This window comes from Uloborus diversus, chromosome 5 (assembly GCF_026930045.1).
Source record: "Uloborus diversus isolate 005 chromosome 5, Udiv.v.3.1, whole genome shotgun sequence".
Classification (NCBI taxonomy): domain Eukaryota; kingdom Metazoa; phylum Arthropoda; class Arachnida; order Araneae; family Uloboridae; genus Uloborus; species Uloborus diversus.
The window spans coordinates 46,216,465-46,233,460 of NC_072735.1; the positions used below are offsets into that span (position 1 = coordinate 46,216,465).

At 32.3% G+C, this 16,996-nt stretch overlaps 1 protein-coding gene across 1 annotated transcript in view; it reads left to right on the plus strand.

Annotated features, from left to right (window-relative positions):
* Nucleotides 1-16,126, plus strand: part of LOC129222026 (solute carrier organic anion transporter family member 5A1-like) — a 43,596-nt gene extending 27,470 nt beyond the window's left edge. The window contains exons 13-15 of the mRNA XM_054856442.1: nucleotides 5,228-5,292; nucleotides 13,960-14,083; nucleotides 15,688-16,126. Of these exons, the coding sequence (XP_054712417.1) occupies nucleotides 5,228-5,292; nucleotides 13,960-14,083; nucleotides 15,688-16,015 (517 nt within the window). The 3' untranslated portion in view covers nucleotides 16,016-16,126. The remainder of the gene's footprint in view (nucleotides 1-5,227; nucleotides 5,293-13,959; nucleotides 14,084-15,687) is intronic.
* Nucleotides 16,127-16,996: the final 870 nt, after the last annotated feature.

Here is a 16,996-nt window from a genome sequence, read left to right on the forward strand (position 1 = left end):
ATTTTAATCAAGAATCCAACTTTTATGTAACTAGTTTAAAATTAGCTGCATGAATAAGTTGAATGTTCTCATTGAATAAATGTTCAATACATAACATTATTTTGATACATTTTATTCTGTTTTTGATGTTTTCTTAGAGAATACAATTTTTCTAAAAATATAATTTTGGACAGGACGGTAAAAACCTGTTTTTACTGTAGTGTCCAAAACCTTGCCAACCCTGGTGCACTATAATCATTGTGTTCTAAAAGTCTCATCCCAGTTGTGAAAAAAACCATACTTAATTTTGTATAACTAATCATTTTGTCTTGTATAAAAGAAGAGATAATGTACATTAGGCCATAATTAGTTTAAATAATTGAATTATTAGTTTAAGAAATTTTACCACTTTTTTATCATTGAAGATCAGTTTCCCAGTATAAATTGTTCCTGTTATTAGAAACTCTACACAGGGTTATTAGTCCACCTGCAACCCGCTATAGCGCGCAAACGAGAATCTTGCTTTGCATAAATTCAAACTCTGAGAGGAAAATGACCAACAGGAAAGAAATTGAAATTTTAAAGCCCTCTACCCTGTATCCAACTCATTTACCTCAAATTCAATTCAACTCTAAATCCACAGCCTTGTTGTTTGATGTTTAATAATGGTTGTTGCAATAATTTGTTTCTTCTTTCATTCTGAAGTTTTAATTAATCCTTTTTTTGGCAATGGGAAATTTAAAAAAATTCGAAAGGCTCTTTTTTTAACAGACATAAAGAAAAGTGCTGGTGATTTTATTATTGAGAAAAAATATTACTTAGAGAACATTTTATCATTCATTTATTTTCTACTAGTGGTACCTGCACGGCATTGCCCGTAGTAGAAAAATTAAAAGATCTTTTTGTTTGCCTGTATATTTACAAATAATGTATGGTGAATTTCTCGCCAATTGGCTTGCCCATGCTATGGTTCTACGTTATGATAACATGGTAATTTACTTGTCCATCTTATGATAATTTTGCTTGGGAAAATGTTCTTAAAATTGGAGTAGAAAAAGAACAAAATCAAATTTTCGAATAATCGCTTCGAGGTGCACACTAAGGTGAATCGAAAAAACAAAATTTTGAATCTTAATTTGGAATACCCCCCAAAAGCTGTGCATATGTAAGTACAATACACATGTAAAATATTATCAAGTTTGAATAACTCCTTGAGGGTCCCACCAAGGCTTGAATTTTTCCAAAAATAGGGAAAAAGATCAATTTTCCAAAATTTTTATGAAAATAATAAGGTTTGAAATTGTTGTTCGAATACCATTAAAATGTTTCCTTTTAACACTCTTTCCATGTATCTTCAAAATTATTTACCTTCTTTGTAATATTAAGTTCGCACATAAGTTTGTAAAATTTCGTGAAATGAACAAAAACTGTCTTTTTTCAAGCTTTTCTGCACATTGAAATATTTTTTTCTTTTAAAGTCTAGTATTTCTTTTTGCAATGACTGTGCAGAATGCAGTTTTAAATAGAAATGAAATTATACTTTATTACATTAATAGGCCAGAAACCTACGAAAAGGAACGTAATTGCTTCAAATTGGGTCAGTGGTAAATTTTCGCACCTGTCTAGCAATTTACCTATTGATCCTGAAAGTTCACATGGACCAGCAGTTTTACCACTAAGTAATGCAAACAGGTGACGCAAAGGCTGCTCGCATGCAGTTCGCAGATTAACCATGGGATAGGATGTCCATTTTATTCTGTATGGCCGCAATTTCAGCGTTCGTTTTTCCGGTATTCGCGGCAGTGCCATCATAGCCAAAAGCTAAAGTTCCTTAATGCTTAAACAATTTTCAGTGCAAAAATCACATTGCTGTCGCGACATGTTTTCCCGTTTCAGAAGTTGGCGTCACATGACCCAAATAAAGAGAATTGGGTTTTTAAACCATGAATTCCTTGCTTATGGTTCTTCTATGGTATCTGTCTCCAACCATTTCTTTTGTCATAGTTTTGTCGTTTCGGCTATCGAAAAATGTACTTTTCAAACCCTTTCACTTCTAGTTTACAGGTTTTGAAGAGAAGCACATACTTCGTCTGTGACCTGTGTGACACGTCTGTCGCTGTCTTCGATTTCTGTTCAGATTCCTATCAACAACTTTAGAGCTATAATTATTTGACACAGCACCAAAATCCTGTAATGTTGCTGAAGCAATAGCTGCAGCACATTGCACATCTGTCAGTCTGTCAGAAATGCTATACAGGTCACACTCTTGATAGAGTTGGCAGAGAAACCTTCATTAATACTGCTTTTGAAGTGACATCAACACCAAAAGATGTTGATAACTCTGATAACGGCAGTATAGCCGTTGCAAATTTTTCTTCTTCTAGAATTGAAACAAAACTTTGCTGTTCTTCATCAGTGTTATTACAGCATCTCGTTACTTAAGTAAAAATCTGAAAAAAATATTGATCCTGTCATTCAACCAAATGCCTATTTTTGCCACCTGGAAAATATTTTCTTAACAATGATCACTGATGAACGAAAGCGCTTTGTGAAGAATTTTGAAAGCCAGACAAGTGGCTTCTGTTCATAAAGAAATAAGAGAATAATTATATAATCCAAATATTAACTTAAATGCATCAGACAACTCTTATGTTATCAACCGGCAAAAATGTGCAATAACTGCCACCCCTCTCCTATTTTAGCTGGTATATCTAATGAAAGTCTTCAACAATAGATTGAAAACACCAACACCAATTTTGCATTCGTTTAGTTCCCCTGTCGCACTCAGGTGGTGGAATGCTGTGTTAACATGGTGACAGAAGCTTCTTTGTTTGTGATTAATCAATCGGCAAGAGATGGCTTCATACAAGCAAAAATGAAATCTCGAAATATCATGGTATTGTTTGAATCAAAAAAAGATTTCAAAGAGGTGTCATGAATGGATATGATGAACTAACTATTTTCTGTGACTTTAACTAACTAATACTTTTCAAGTAACTCATTTTGTGAAATGTTGATGCTTATATGTCAGAGCAACTGTGTGTGAATAAATATACATTCTTTGTAACCAATGCACTTCTCTCTATGTTTTTCTAGTTAATACAACTAAATCATTTTGATAGTTTACTTCAAATGTAAAATGAATGATACATTTATACTTAATACATGTGGCTCGGCAGATGGAAAAGGTAGAATGGAGCTCGAAATGCGGCCACCTCTTTTTAGTGGGTGCTGAGCTGTTAATGTAATAAAGTTTAAATTTTATTCCGTTTAAAACTGCATTCTGTACAGGCGTTGCAAAAAAGGAAACTGGACTTTAAAAGAAGAAATACTGCAATGTGCATAAAAGCTTAAAAAAGGTCAGTTTTTGGTTAATTTCGCAGAACTGTACAGCTTATGTGCGAACTTAATGCTGCAAAGACTGTAAATAATTATAAATATACATGAAAAGAGTGTTCAAAGGAAGCATTTTAACCACAGTAGAACAAAAATTTTAAACACTAGTATTTTCATAAAAGTTTTTGAAAATAGACCTTTTTTTCTTTTTTTGGAGAAATTCAAGACTTGGTAGGACCCTCAAAGAGTTGTTCAAACTTGATAATATTTTACATGTGAACTGTACTTACACATGCACAGCTTTTGGCAGGTATTCCAAATTAAGATTCAAAGTTTTGTTTTCTTCGATGCCCATGTTACGGTTTCACGTCATTTTAATTTTGTAATTTACGTCCATCATGTGATAATTTTGTTCTTAAAATTGGAATATAAAAAAAACCACATTGAATTTTCGAAAAATCGCTTCGAGGTGCACACTCCCATGCTACAAACTAACTTGGTGCCAAATTTCATGAAAATTGGCCGAACGGTCTAGGCGCTATGTGCGTCACAGAGATCCAAACACACAGAGAAACTTTCAACTTTATTATTAGTAAAGATGGTATATTTATTTATTTTTAGCAACCAGGAAAAAGTAAAATCCAAGACTTTATTTTTACTCAAAAGCTAGCAATTTTGTAAAATATAAAATATACTTTGTAGTGCTTTATTTTTTTTAATTTATTTTATTAGTTTTTTTTTTGAAAACAATTAAAAGAATTTTTTACAAAAAAACAGCATAAGCTGCATTGTTTAAAAGGTGCTATTACTTAATTTTTCATTTATTTATTATTCTCATATCTATTTCATCTGGTGAGAGATTCATATTTTGTTTTTAGAAATTAACTCAAAACCTTAGAAAGGTATATTTGGCATAATTTAGTCCTAGCTAATTATGATAATATTAATCAGATGAGAAAGTCAGTGTTGGTGTGCAGGAAAGCAGGCTCGTTTAGTTCTGAACAGAACTTCTAGTTCAGTTTTGGTCTCCTTATCTTAAGAAAGACATTAATGTATTGGAAAGGGTTCAAAGGCGAGCTACAAGGCTAATAAATGGACTTTCTCACTTAGACTATGATTCCAGGCTTAGAAGGTTAAAAATGTACAGTCTTGAGCAAAGAAGAGACCGAGGGGACATGATTCAGTTGTTTAAATTTATTAAAATGAAAGATGTCACGGAGCTGAAGTTTAGCATTGAAAACAGGACAAGGGGTCATTGTTTTAAGCTATTTAAATCTCAGGCTAACATGGATATTAGGAAAAATTATTATTATAGCAGGGTAGTGGAACCTTGGAACAGTTTATCGGAAGAGGTGGTAATGAGCAAGGGAGTAGATAGTTTTAAGAGGGCCATTGATCTTCACTGGGGATTGTAAATTGACTAGGACCAGTCTAGCTGGGCCCAGAGCCTGTTGCTGGTCGCCACTTTTGTATTTGTATATTAAACTGAATGGTCATTGACATTAACTGCCTTCAACCTGAAATGATTTGCACAACTGAAGCCAACTCCATTTTAAATAACTGGTGCTAGGTGTTTTATTATTATTATTATTTTTAATTCATTGAGTTTGACCTGCCCTGATTCTGATAACTTTTAAATAACTGGTGTTAGGATTTTTTTTTTTTTTTAATTCAATGAGTTTATTAACATGATCTGTGGCCTGCCCTAACTCTAATGACTTTTAAATACCTGGTGTTAGGATTTTTTTTTTTTAATTCAGTGTTTTTATTAACATGATCTGTTTCCTGTCCTGACTCTAATGTAAAAAATGATTGTCTTAGCCCATGCAGGCTACTGTAAAATGTTTGGAATAAGTTAAATTTATAAGAGTTCTGTTCTCACAGTACATAATTGCTTTTAATTAATTTTTAGGTCTGTTGATGAGGAAGAAAGAGCATTTGCCTTGGGAATGCAATTTGTTATTTTTCGACTATTTGGTATGCTATTTTTTATCTCTATATATTAAAAAAAATGTTATATTTAAGATCAATCCTATCCAGACAAAATTAATGACTAAGTATATTATTTGCTAGATTTTAAAAAATACTTCTGAAATATTTTCATGATTAATATAATGCTACTGTTGCATACAGATGTTTCTTTAATTTCATTCTATCAGTTGATTCTATACAGTAAACTCCCGATTATTTGCGGAAAATGGTGGCACAGTAATCGGGGATAAGCAAAAACCATGGATAATCCGACAGGGCTCGTATGGGTCATGGAAATCCTAGAAAGTCATGGAAAAAAATAAGCGAATTTCAGACTTGGAAAAGTCATGGAAAATTGAAATTTCCATTGAAAGTCATGGAAATTTATTTCAGGTCATGGAAAAATGTCCTGGACAGAGATAAAGTAACAGTAACTAAAAGAGCATTAGAAATCTTGAGTGATTTAACAGTATAGCACATAAAAGCTATTAAAAATGGCAAATTGAAAGATCCCAAAATCAAATCTGAATTTTGAAAAATCATTGTATCCACTTCTGTTGCAGCTGCTTGCCTTTTTCGCAATGTGATTTTACTATTTGGACATCTCTTATTTTTAATTACTGTTATTTTCAACACTTCTTATGTCTGTAGTAGCGAACTTTCACGTTCTTGGTTTTGCCACGCCCACTCAAAAAAGCAATTCAATTGCATTCGAGTTCGATGCCATCACTTGTAAGAACTTTCCCAAGTAGCATTGAATCTTGGCGCAATATTGTACTTGGTTGGCTGAATGTTGGCGTACGATTTACACCCAATATTGGCTGAAGCTCGTAGGGGATACATTTTAACAATATCGGCCAATATTGCTATTGCAATCTTGAGCCATTATTGCATGCCGATCTAATGCCAATATTGGCGTTGCGTTGGCTAAATAGTGGCTCACAATATTGGCTGAAGCACGGAGGGGATACATTTTGACAATATCGGCCAATATTGATATTGCAATCTTGAGCCATTATTGCATGCCGATCTAAGGCCAATATTGGCGTTACGTTGGCTAGATAGTGGCTCACAATATTGGCTGAAGCACGGAGGGGATACATTTTGACAATATTGGCCAATGTTGCAATCACACTCTTGAGCCATTATTGCATGCCGATTTTAAGCCAATATTGGTTAAATAGTGGCTTCCATTATTGTTATTGTTATATACACTGCTGTCTACATAAAATGCGACATCAAGAAGGGGCAGTCAGAATGATACAAAATTTTACACTTGATGGCAACATTGATTACAAAATGAAAATAAAATGAACATTTCTTACTAGAAAAATCCCAAATGAATGGAGGTTTAAGTACCCTGTTGAATCAACTCTAGCTTGAATGTACAACACTATACAGTCGAACATTGAGGTATACTAGTCTCATATGATGTAATAGGTCAATTCCTATCAGTTAATGTAAAGCACTACTAATTCAATCAAACTCATAGATTGTTCAATTTACCGCCAAGTCATTCCAGATATGCTCAATTTGTGACAAATCATGACATCACGCAGGTCAGAAAAGGTGATAATGTGCAAGAGGAACCCCCCCTCCCTGCTGTGTGTGACGGTGCATTGCCCTATTGAACAGGAGTCTCAACACATGACAAAAATATACCATTAGGTTGTGATAGTGCAGCGAGTCAATGTTAGAGGTGATCCTGTCCCACACACAATATAGCACCCCATAGCATCACTACAGCTGTCGATGTGGTGTGCTCCTAAAAAGCAGGCTTTATTAGGGTCGCATACACTTGGAGTAGGTTCGAGTTCAAATCGATTTGCTAGCAACCGAATGGTTCCTGATTGCTCTCATAGCGATGAATCCAGATCGAATTTCGCAAAAATAACATTTTTGTAAGGTTATGGAGAACACATTGTGAACTACCAAATAATGCTTTTGCTTTTCAGCGGCATACCCCACCCACAGCTGGGATGCCTCTATGGGTTGCAATCATGTACAAAACATAGTCACTTCTAATATTGATCCACAGCACTACAACAGGTCACCCTGCGGTCCCCATGGCACCAAACTGCATTAATATCATTATTCAGTCACATGTGTTGGCACTCATGGCGGGGCTCCCAGGAAGACACTTCTTGATCACACACAGCAAGGGTGTGAGGGTGTGAGGGGACTTCCTTTTCCACTTTCTATGTCCAGTGCGTCACCCTGCTTTGTCACAAATTGAGCATATCTGGGATCACTTGAGATGGTAAATTGCGTAGACTATGAGCTTGATGGAATTAGGTGCACATTTATAGTACCTGTGTAGTAGGATATCCTACAAGACTGATATGCTTCAATGTTTGACTGTATTACCTCGTACATTCACGCAATAGGTAGCTCGACAGGAGACTTAAACCTCCATTCATTTGGGATTTTTCCAGTAATTAATGATCAATTTGTTCTCATTTTGTAATCACTTTCTGATAGTAAGGTTGCCATCATGTGTATAAAATTTCATTTCACTCTGACTACTATCTTTCTTGGTGTTGCATTTCGTGTGGCCAGCAGTGGCAGGCCGTAACAGCAGGTAGCTGTTACAGTTTAACCAGGACTGAAATTGTTAGGATTCCAACAATTTCAACGAAAAGGAAGAAGGAATTAAAAGTCGCTTTCCTGGAAGCTTCGACCACGTAAACACTGAAGATGACTGCCACAGATGCAGTTGAAACGTTTGTGGTAACAACACTCAGACCACAGCAGAACAGCCCAAAATCTCACAGCATCATCAATTTAATTCATACTAAAAGTGCCTAGTTATTAAATGTTGGTCAGAAAAAAAGAGAATTTCTTATGACTGTGCACCAATTAATGTATATTTTATTTTTGAATCATATAACTGTAAAAGTAGCTAACAGGAGAAAAATGAAACAGTCAATGCTAACTCCATAAAAATTGATGAAAATGTAAAATGAAATATAATAAAAAGAAAACTTAATTTTAATTCTACATTTTGTAATAATAACATAAGAAAATAAAGAGTGATTTGAGGAAGCATTTACTATTTTAAAGACTTTAATTTGTGCTAATTGAAAATATCGGATATTTCCGAATTCTGCTCAAAACTTACTAACATTGCTAAATATTAGTTACAAAAGTTAATGAGCAGAATTCAGATTAGAGTTAATTCTCCCTCGACGAACAAATAGAAAATTTGTACACATTTGGTTTCATTGCAATTCTACGGTTGCACAGAAAGTAAATGTAATTGAAGTACAGTGCAAAAGTTGCTCAAAATCTTTGCTTGATTGTTTTCATTGTCATTCAAATTAATAATAAACTTTTCAATTTGAAATAACTGATTAGTAAAGTTATTTTGCAATATTGAACAATTAATGGTAGGAATTTTTCTTCTTATTTAAAAAAATTAAATATGAACATCATTTTTAAGTACCTTTTTCTTTGACCCGGATAGTTCAGAAATAGCAACTTAATTTTGCAAGAATTAACTCCTTCAGTAAAATGTTTGACCATGTTTATGTAAACAAAGTAAGTAGATCTTTAAAATTTCTTTATCAAATACTCCAGCATATGTCTAATATTTTCACATAAACAAAAAGTATTCAATAATGAACTAATAATTATTGTCAAAGAAAAATAATAAGATCTATTTCACAAAATTGGCATTCATTATAATAAATGTGGAAACAAACTACACTCAAACCTAGTTTTGTGTGGTGGATAGGGACCGCATAAAAAAATTCACTCAAAACTTCACTATTAGCTACAGAAAAATGCTTTCGTAAAACAGTCTCACTTGAAAATAACCCAAAACTTACGAAACAACTGTAGGAATTTCTTCTTTAAACAAATTCAAGACACTTTTCACTTCAGAGTTCCCCGTACCTACCACTTTTTGTGGCTTAACCAGTTAGATGGGACCCTGAAGACAGCTCTGCTTTTGCAACTACTTTGAATCTCGCCAACCATTTATATCTGCTTTTAAAATATACATCAGAGAACGATTCATCACTTAAAAATACTACCGAGCACTTGTTTTATAGACAAGTTAGTCAATTGAGTCACAATTTGATTGAAATTTTCATGTACCACAAAGAAAGGATCCCACAGAAACAGGTTTGAGTGTACTGCAAATAAAGTTTTTAAGTTTTTCTTTTTTAAAATGGATGTAATGTAGGTGACAATGAACAAAGAATAATCTGAAAATCATTTATTATTGATGCAAATGTAGGTTGCACTTATTGCAATGAAATAATGGACAAGCAGTTAGCTGTCTAGTACATATGTTTGAAAACTAAAACACATAAAAAAATACTTCCACTTACCATAATGAAAGGAAAATTTAAAAAGTTGAAAATGATTATTAAACCCTTTGCATTTTGGCTTAACTTTTGACATCACTTTTTAGCTCTGTATTGTCTTAGTTTTTATAAAAAATAAAAACATTTATTTTTATTTATAAACAAATAAATATTCCAAACATAATGCAAAAGAACTTACGGCTTACTTTACATGTTTTTCCCCTCACCTTTAAATTTCCAAATTCTTCAACATTATTAAATTTTAATCTATTTGATATCACTTTTAATAGACGAAAGAGTATGAACACTAATTTTTTTTGTGCAAAAGAGATGATGTGGAACAATTTATAATTTGTTTTAAGGTTGAAAAGGAACATTCACTAGAACACTTTGATACAAGCAACGGTATAAATAGAATTATTTGTAAAGCAAATGGACAATTCCACAGTGTTGGACCTAGAATTTGCACAACATTTATCAATAAAAGTTCAGATTTTCTAGACAAACAGAGCTATTTTTTTTTTTTTTTTGCTCAATACTTATGCATGTAGAAACAATTAAAAAACCTACGAAATTTCTAGAAAAAAGTTCTAACTTGAAATATGAAAAACATCATGGTGTTGAACATACATTCAAGAGATTCTTGACATGTCACGTCAAAAATAAGGGTTTGGCACAAAAAATTCAACACTGGTGTAAAATCAGAGTTAATCAAAGCATCTTGGTTTTATTCGACTTTGGATACATTTCTTGTACTTTATCAGATAGAACTTCAATTATTTCCGTAACAATGGTTGACGCTAAATAGTTTACACTACCTTTACTGCCATTTAATCGTACATGCTCAGCTGAAAATAGACCATGGAACTTAATTCTCATTCCGTAATGAGCCAAAAGTCTTATGATCATCAAAACGCAAATCTGTGTAGAGAAATGAACTTGGTAGCATAAAACTAGTCCGTAAAATCTTCTTTCAGATTTTGCATTCAGACTTCTAAAAGTTTACTAGATTATTGTCAATAAGTTTAGGTGTTATAGAGCACTGTGAAAAGGAATGCAGTTTTCCAGTAGAAATTTGAATTTTCACGGAAAGTTTGTCTCATGATACATTCTCACTTTAGAATCATGAAAATAAAACTCCTGGAATCTTTATATATTGATCCAGTGTTTTCAAAGTCAAATATGATCCAGAATTTACTCCAGTTTCAAATGTTAGTTCAGAATTCTCAATGTTTGACGCAATTTAGAATGTCACTGTTCGATTATGATTTCGAGTTTTGAAAACACAATGTCGATCCAAAATTTTCACTGCTTCACATCGTTTCAGCAATTTCTTCAATGTTGGATATCTATCCAGGATTTTATTCAGTATTTAATATTTCTTCAAAAAATTTTTTGCCTTATTTCATTACTTTTATTTTGGAAGACAAAGTTCATCACTGCAAAAGACAGCTTTCTCATTGAGTTGCTCCAATAACGCTTTTCTCTTTCGCTTTTTAAAATTTTAGAGTGGATTAGACATAGTTAAAAAAATTCACTGATGAAAATGATAAAATATCATTTAAGAAATGAAGGCAACAATAAAATTTTGAGGAAAATATCTCCGATATTCGGACAAAAGCATTTACCATGTGCAGCGGCGAGGAAGAGCAACAAAACACAAAATGTGCAGAGCAGACAAAGTTGAAGTTTCTTTTTCGCCGGGTTTTAAAAAATTACAAAAGCGTTTAAAGTGAACTCAAATAGCTCCAACTTTTGAGGACTCTCTCTACGTTCAAAATTTGTCTTAGCATTTTAAAACAGTTTGTGGAGTTTCAGGTAATCAGACTCAGTGTTTAATTGCTCACTTAGGAAAATGAATCATTTTTCAGATTTGTTTCAAAATCGGTTGAACATCAAAGAGCCATCTTCCGCCCAATATTGGCTTTCCATAATTCGACCAATTTTTCGCCAATATTGTCTCACAGCCTAAATACAATAATGGTTGCGCATTGTTGAGCCAATATTGGGACAAGATTGTGTGCCAATCTAAGTACAATATTGTTAATGCAATGAGACGCCAATATTGGCACAAGATTATCTGCCAATCTAAGAACAATATTGTTAATACAATGGGAAGCCAATATTGGCTTAATATTGCAAAAATCGTGCCAATATTGGCCAAGACATTGCCAACGTGAACAATCTCACGCCAATATTGAGCCAAGATAAAATGCTACTTGGGTTGTTATTAAATTTATCAGAGTTTATCTTAATTTGTTGAAGGTTTTAGATCTTTAGTCAGGCGATAGAATACAGAAAAAGGGGAATTCTAATACTCTAAAACAGTAGTGTCGAATATACGTCCGGCTAAACTAATCCATGCGACACACTGCTACGTTCAATGCTAGAAATCACACATGTTCTGGAATTTCTGAATCTATTAATTCATATGCATTTGAAAATGTGCAAATAAGTAAACAAAACAAGTACTTTTGAATCAGAAGATTGATTCATTACTGTATGGTTTTTTCAAAAAAATGTCTGGTTTAGAAACATAAAGAGCTAAACTATGTGACTTTACTTTAAAGAACCAAAATACTGTCAAGTTAGGTGGAGGATGAAATGCACTGTTGACACTGAAAGTCAACTTTTGAAGCAAAGTTATTGAAACTTAGTGCTGACTCATTCAACCTTTCTCTCATTCATTATCATTCTGCCCTTTTATAAAAATAATTAGACATTTAAGCATCATAATTTTTGTTTCACTGCATTTTTACTTTACTTAAATTTAAATGATGAAGATAAATAAGAATAGTTAAGTTTTTTAAGTGTACACTTATATGTTTTACATTAAGAGTAAGTGCTTCAATGAGACTGTGTCATTCATGTAGACGTTTTGCTAAAGCTCATTTCCAAAAATTAGCAAATTTGAGATTAAATAGTGCTAATTCTTTTCCTGAACAAGGTCATGAAAATTTTTATTGAAGTCATGAAAAAGTCATGAAATTTTTTCATCCAAATAGAGTATGAACCCTGATCTGAATAATAGGTAAAAAACAATACTTAGTGTAAACAATAGCTAAAAAATATTAATAACACTTACACATACATTTAAATTATAACTAAAAAATTGCTATAGTGCATCTACTAACATTGAATGTAAAAAAATATGTGTAAAACCTAAAAGTGAACAATAACACAATCATAAGTTAAAAAAACAAATTGTGAAAAGACCCACAGATAAGCCAACCGCTGATAATAGGGAGTTTACTGTATTTGTCATGTATCTAAATCATATCTAATAAATCTGTTAATTTAAAATTATATTTTGAATAAATATCATCATATTAAAAGTTTTAGTTTATGAGCTACATTAGTAGGAAGTTTCTTGTTCTTGTGTAAGTTTCTTTGAAAAAGGTTGCTGACTGAAAAGTACGTTATTTTCCACTAGTGGTACCCGCAGGGCTTTGGCCGTAATAGAAAATTAAAAGGTCTTTTGGTTCGCCTGTATATTTACAAATAATGTATGGTGAATTCTCTCGGCAATTGACTTGTACCCATGTTACGGTTCCACGTTATGATAATTTCGTAATTTATTTGTCTATCTTATGATAAGTTTGTTCTTAAAATTGGAATAGAAAAAGAACCTTCCTTATCAAATTTTCAAAAAATCGCTTCCAGGTGCACACCCCCATGCTACAAACTTTTTCCCAGGTTTCATGAAAATCGGGCGAACGGTCTAGGCGCTATGACCATCACAGAGATCCTGACAGACAGAGATCCGGACAGAGAGACTTTCAGCTTTATTATTAGTAAAGATTATTATTATAAAGATTGAGACAAGATAGTGTATTCTTATTTCATTTTAATGTACAATTACAAAAGAGTGATGTCTTTATATTTTTTTCCTGTCAGAAAGAAACAGTTTTGTCTTTTTTACGTATAATTTGTAGCAAAAATTTTATTTTACATATTTAAGATATCTTAAGCTTATGTTTAACATTGTATTTAGTTTTACTCGAAAACATTCATTTATTTCCAAATTTTGATAAGTGTATTCAATATTAAATGATTTATGAAACTGAAAAAAAAGAAAAAAGGCCATTTAACAATGAGATGATTTTGAATCATATTCCCATTCGCATCTGCCATTGGGCCTACTTGGCTTGTACAAGCTTTTTTAGAATTAGTGTAAGCAAAAGCCTCTCACAGCTTTAATCAATGTTATGTGCTAGCTATTGTTCAAATTATTTTTTCTTAATCCTTCTCAAATGCTTAAAATCGGATATAGCATTACAACACAAAATTTGATTAACATAACTATATACTAGTATCTTCTGATGAAAAGTGATCTAATTGTACTTTCTTCACATTTCAGGTTACATACCATCTCCTATAATGTTTGGAAATGTCATTGATTCTACATGTATATTGTGGAAAGCTCATTGTGGTCGACCTGGAGGCTTTTGCCTCATGTATAATATTGAGCACTTCAGACTTAAGTAAGTGCACTACTAAAAGCTTTTTAAGAAACTGAAAATAATTAATCTGTAAAATGAAAGCAAAATATATCTGAGAATATACTGCCGTGTGCAGGTAAAGGGCAGTAACTGCAAATTTTTCATTTTTTTTGCATTTTCGTCATCAATTGTACTTTATCTTTATTGTACAAGCTCGCCTTTTTGGTTTTCTCTGAAAAAATGGCGTGAAAAAAGTCTTAATTCCAATATTTTCCTATTTTTAGTATTGAATTCACCACACATTTTTCCAAATATCTTGAAAACTCATTTCTGCAGATACTGCCGTTTATCTGCACACGGCAAAATAATGTACAAGTGAATGCTTCATTTTTTTTTTTTTTTAATTTTATTGCAATGCATTTTGCTATTTCTTTTGTATGAATTTATGTGTTGTTTGATATGGGTTTTAATTATTAAAAGTAGTTCTTAAATAGCACCCCTGCTTAGATAAAAATGTAAAGCAGTCTGCAGACTCAAATAAATTCTTTAAAATTTGCTTTAGGAAAATGTTGTGTGCCTCCCCTCTTATATTTTCACCAACAGCGAAAATGTAAAATAATGTGTAAGTGAAGTGTCATTATGAAACTAGCTTGGTGGCTACTAATCCATGGTGGCATCATGATGACTGATAAATAGGTCACTTTCCTATGCTACAAAAACTGTTGCCACACAATGAATACAATCAAGATATGCTACAAAAAAAAAAAAAAAAAAACCTAGATCAGAACTTTGTTAAAAAAGATTGCAACTTTCTGCAGTTTTTGAAAAATTTCTGGAAATGGCATATGCGTGCTCGTTTATATTTTCCAGGCCTGATAGCAACTAGCATTCAGATTTTTCTTTCTTTCTTTCTTTTTTGTACAGTATAAGAACCCAAATCTGGAACACTTGGGAAAGCGACTTTTCCAGATTTTGGACTCTGACTCAAAAAATGGCAAAACTCTCCTGTCGTGCAGTTTTGTCACATTTTTTCTAGTGTTGATTATGTTTGCGCTTTTATTTTTTTATCAATCTGAATGAAAGTATACTGCAACAGGCTGAAACAAAAGTTTGAAATAATTTGCAGCAGTATATAGTTGGCGGATGTTACCTTTTATTGTTATGCAATGTGCTGATCTAAACAAAAAATAGCTTATGCTTTAATTAAAAGGAATTATCGTTAACGGAAAGTGAATTTTGAAAGATTGTTGCTCAATTCCAGCAGAACACATATTTACGCATAAAACGTTGCATCGAATAAATGTTTTTAAAAAAATGAAAATACTGTATTTTCTACAAGTGATTACCAAACGTTAACAATTTTTAACTCTTAAAACTGAGGAGAATTTTTTTTTTTAAAGTATGAAAATTAAAAAGTTCTGTATTTTGGATCTTCCTGTTTTTGCGATTCCAAAATTGGGATCTCATACTGTTTTTTGTTTGCGCAAGATAAGTATCATAACTTTATGACTTTTATTTCTCTATAAGTGTTTTGTTTTTCTTTTTCTTATGATTGCACATATAAACTCATAAAATCTACGTTTCTGTTTGCTGATTCTTACTTTTGCTGTTATTATCTCCAAATTAAAATTTGAAAACATTTATAGGTATATTGGTGTATGTTCTGGCTTAAAAGTCGCATCAGGACTTTTGTTTTTCTTGGACTGGATGTTGATATCATGGAAGCACAAGAAAGATATTGAGCAACCACCAACCCTCACTGTTGGTGAAATTGTGTCTTCCATTATATCCTTAGACCGACTGTCAACTTTAGGCTGGGGAGGTGATGTACTTCTTGATGCCACAAAGGATTGTCCTGAGGATATTCAGCCATTGGAGATGGATGAAGAAAATCATTATCCTAATGTCCCAAGGACAGTCAAAAGATTAATAAAACGTGACAGTTCTTCAAGCAATGCAATGAACTCACATTAGCTAATATTCTAAACAGTACTGTTATGATATAGGGGATATGGTAATGCTAAAAGTCCACAATGGGACTCAATGGCTACTTGACTTATAAAAGGTTGGCACTCACAAACTACAAAAGCCCGTCATTCAGATTTTTTGTACATATAATCTTTATACACTTATTTATTTATTATTTGTCAGGTTAAAATTTTCTCTTTTTTTTCCTTTTTTTTGGTGATGTGAAGTTTGAGTTTAAGGGTTTCCTATGTTGTTAAAGAAATAGTTTAAAAAATTAATTGCTTAGATTGGTCATATGTATACATTTCATTTGCTGTGATTTGTGAGTGCTTTTGAAGCTTGAAGCACAATTAGACATTCAATGCATTTCGTTAGTAAAAATTGAAAATTAACAAATGCACATCTCTTCATATGAATACTAAAATTTTGGTACAAATTTGATATTATAATCTCGCATATAGAAAATACACTTAAAAGCATAAATTGCTAAACTATGCTGTTATTCATTACTTAGATATGCCCACTTTAATACAAATTCACAATTCTGCAATTACTTCTTCTATACTTCCTTTCAAAAAAAATATTCTATTAGAGGCTTCTAGCTTAACTGTTGATATTTATAGACTAAAAATTATTACCAAAAATTTAACCCAATGTTTCAAAAAAATAATAATAAATTAGGAAGTTTTGAGGAAATTATAAATAAATAGAAAGAGCTATTTCCTTTTTTGTATTCCAAATTTATGACATGTCAACTATATTAATTAGAATGTGCATATTATGAATTTTTTGATTGTGTGAATTTGTTTTTGCTGCAATAGTACTTGTTTGATAATACTATGGGGTTCATTCTAGGTATGAGCTATGTCTCCTCATAGGAAAAAAAAAGATAATGAGGGGGGAAAAAACATTTTTTTTTTTTAATTTCAATTTTGTTCTTTGATTTCACTTTTGAATGAAAGTTTCCCTAAAATTTACTACTTTGAA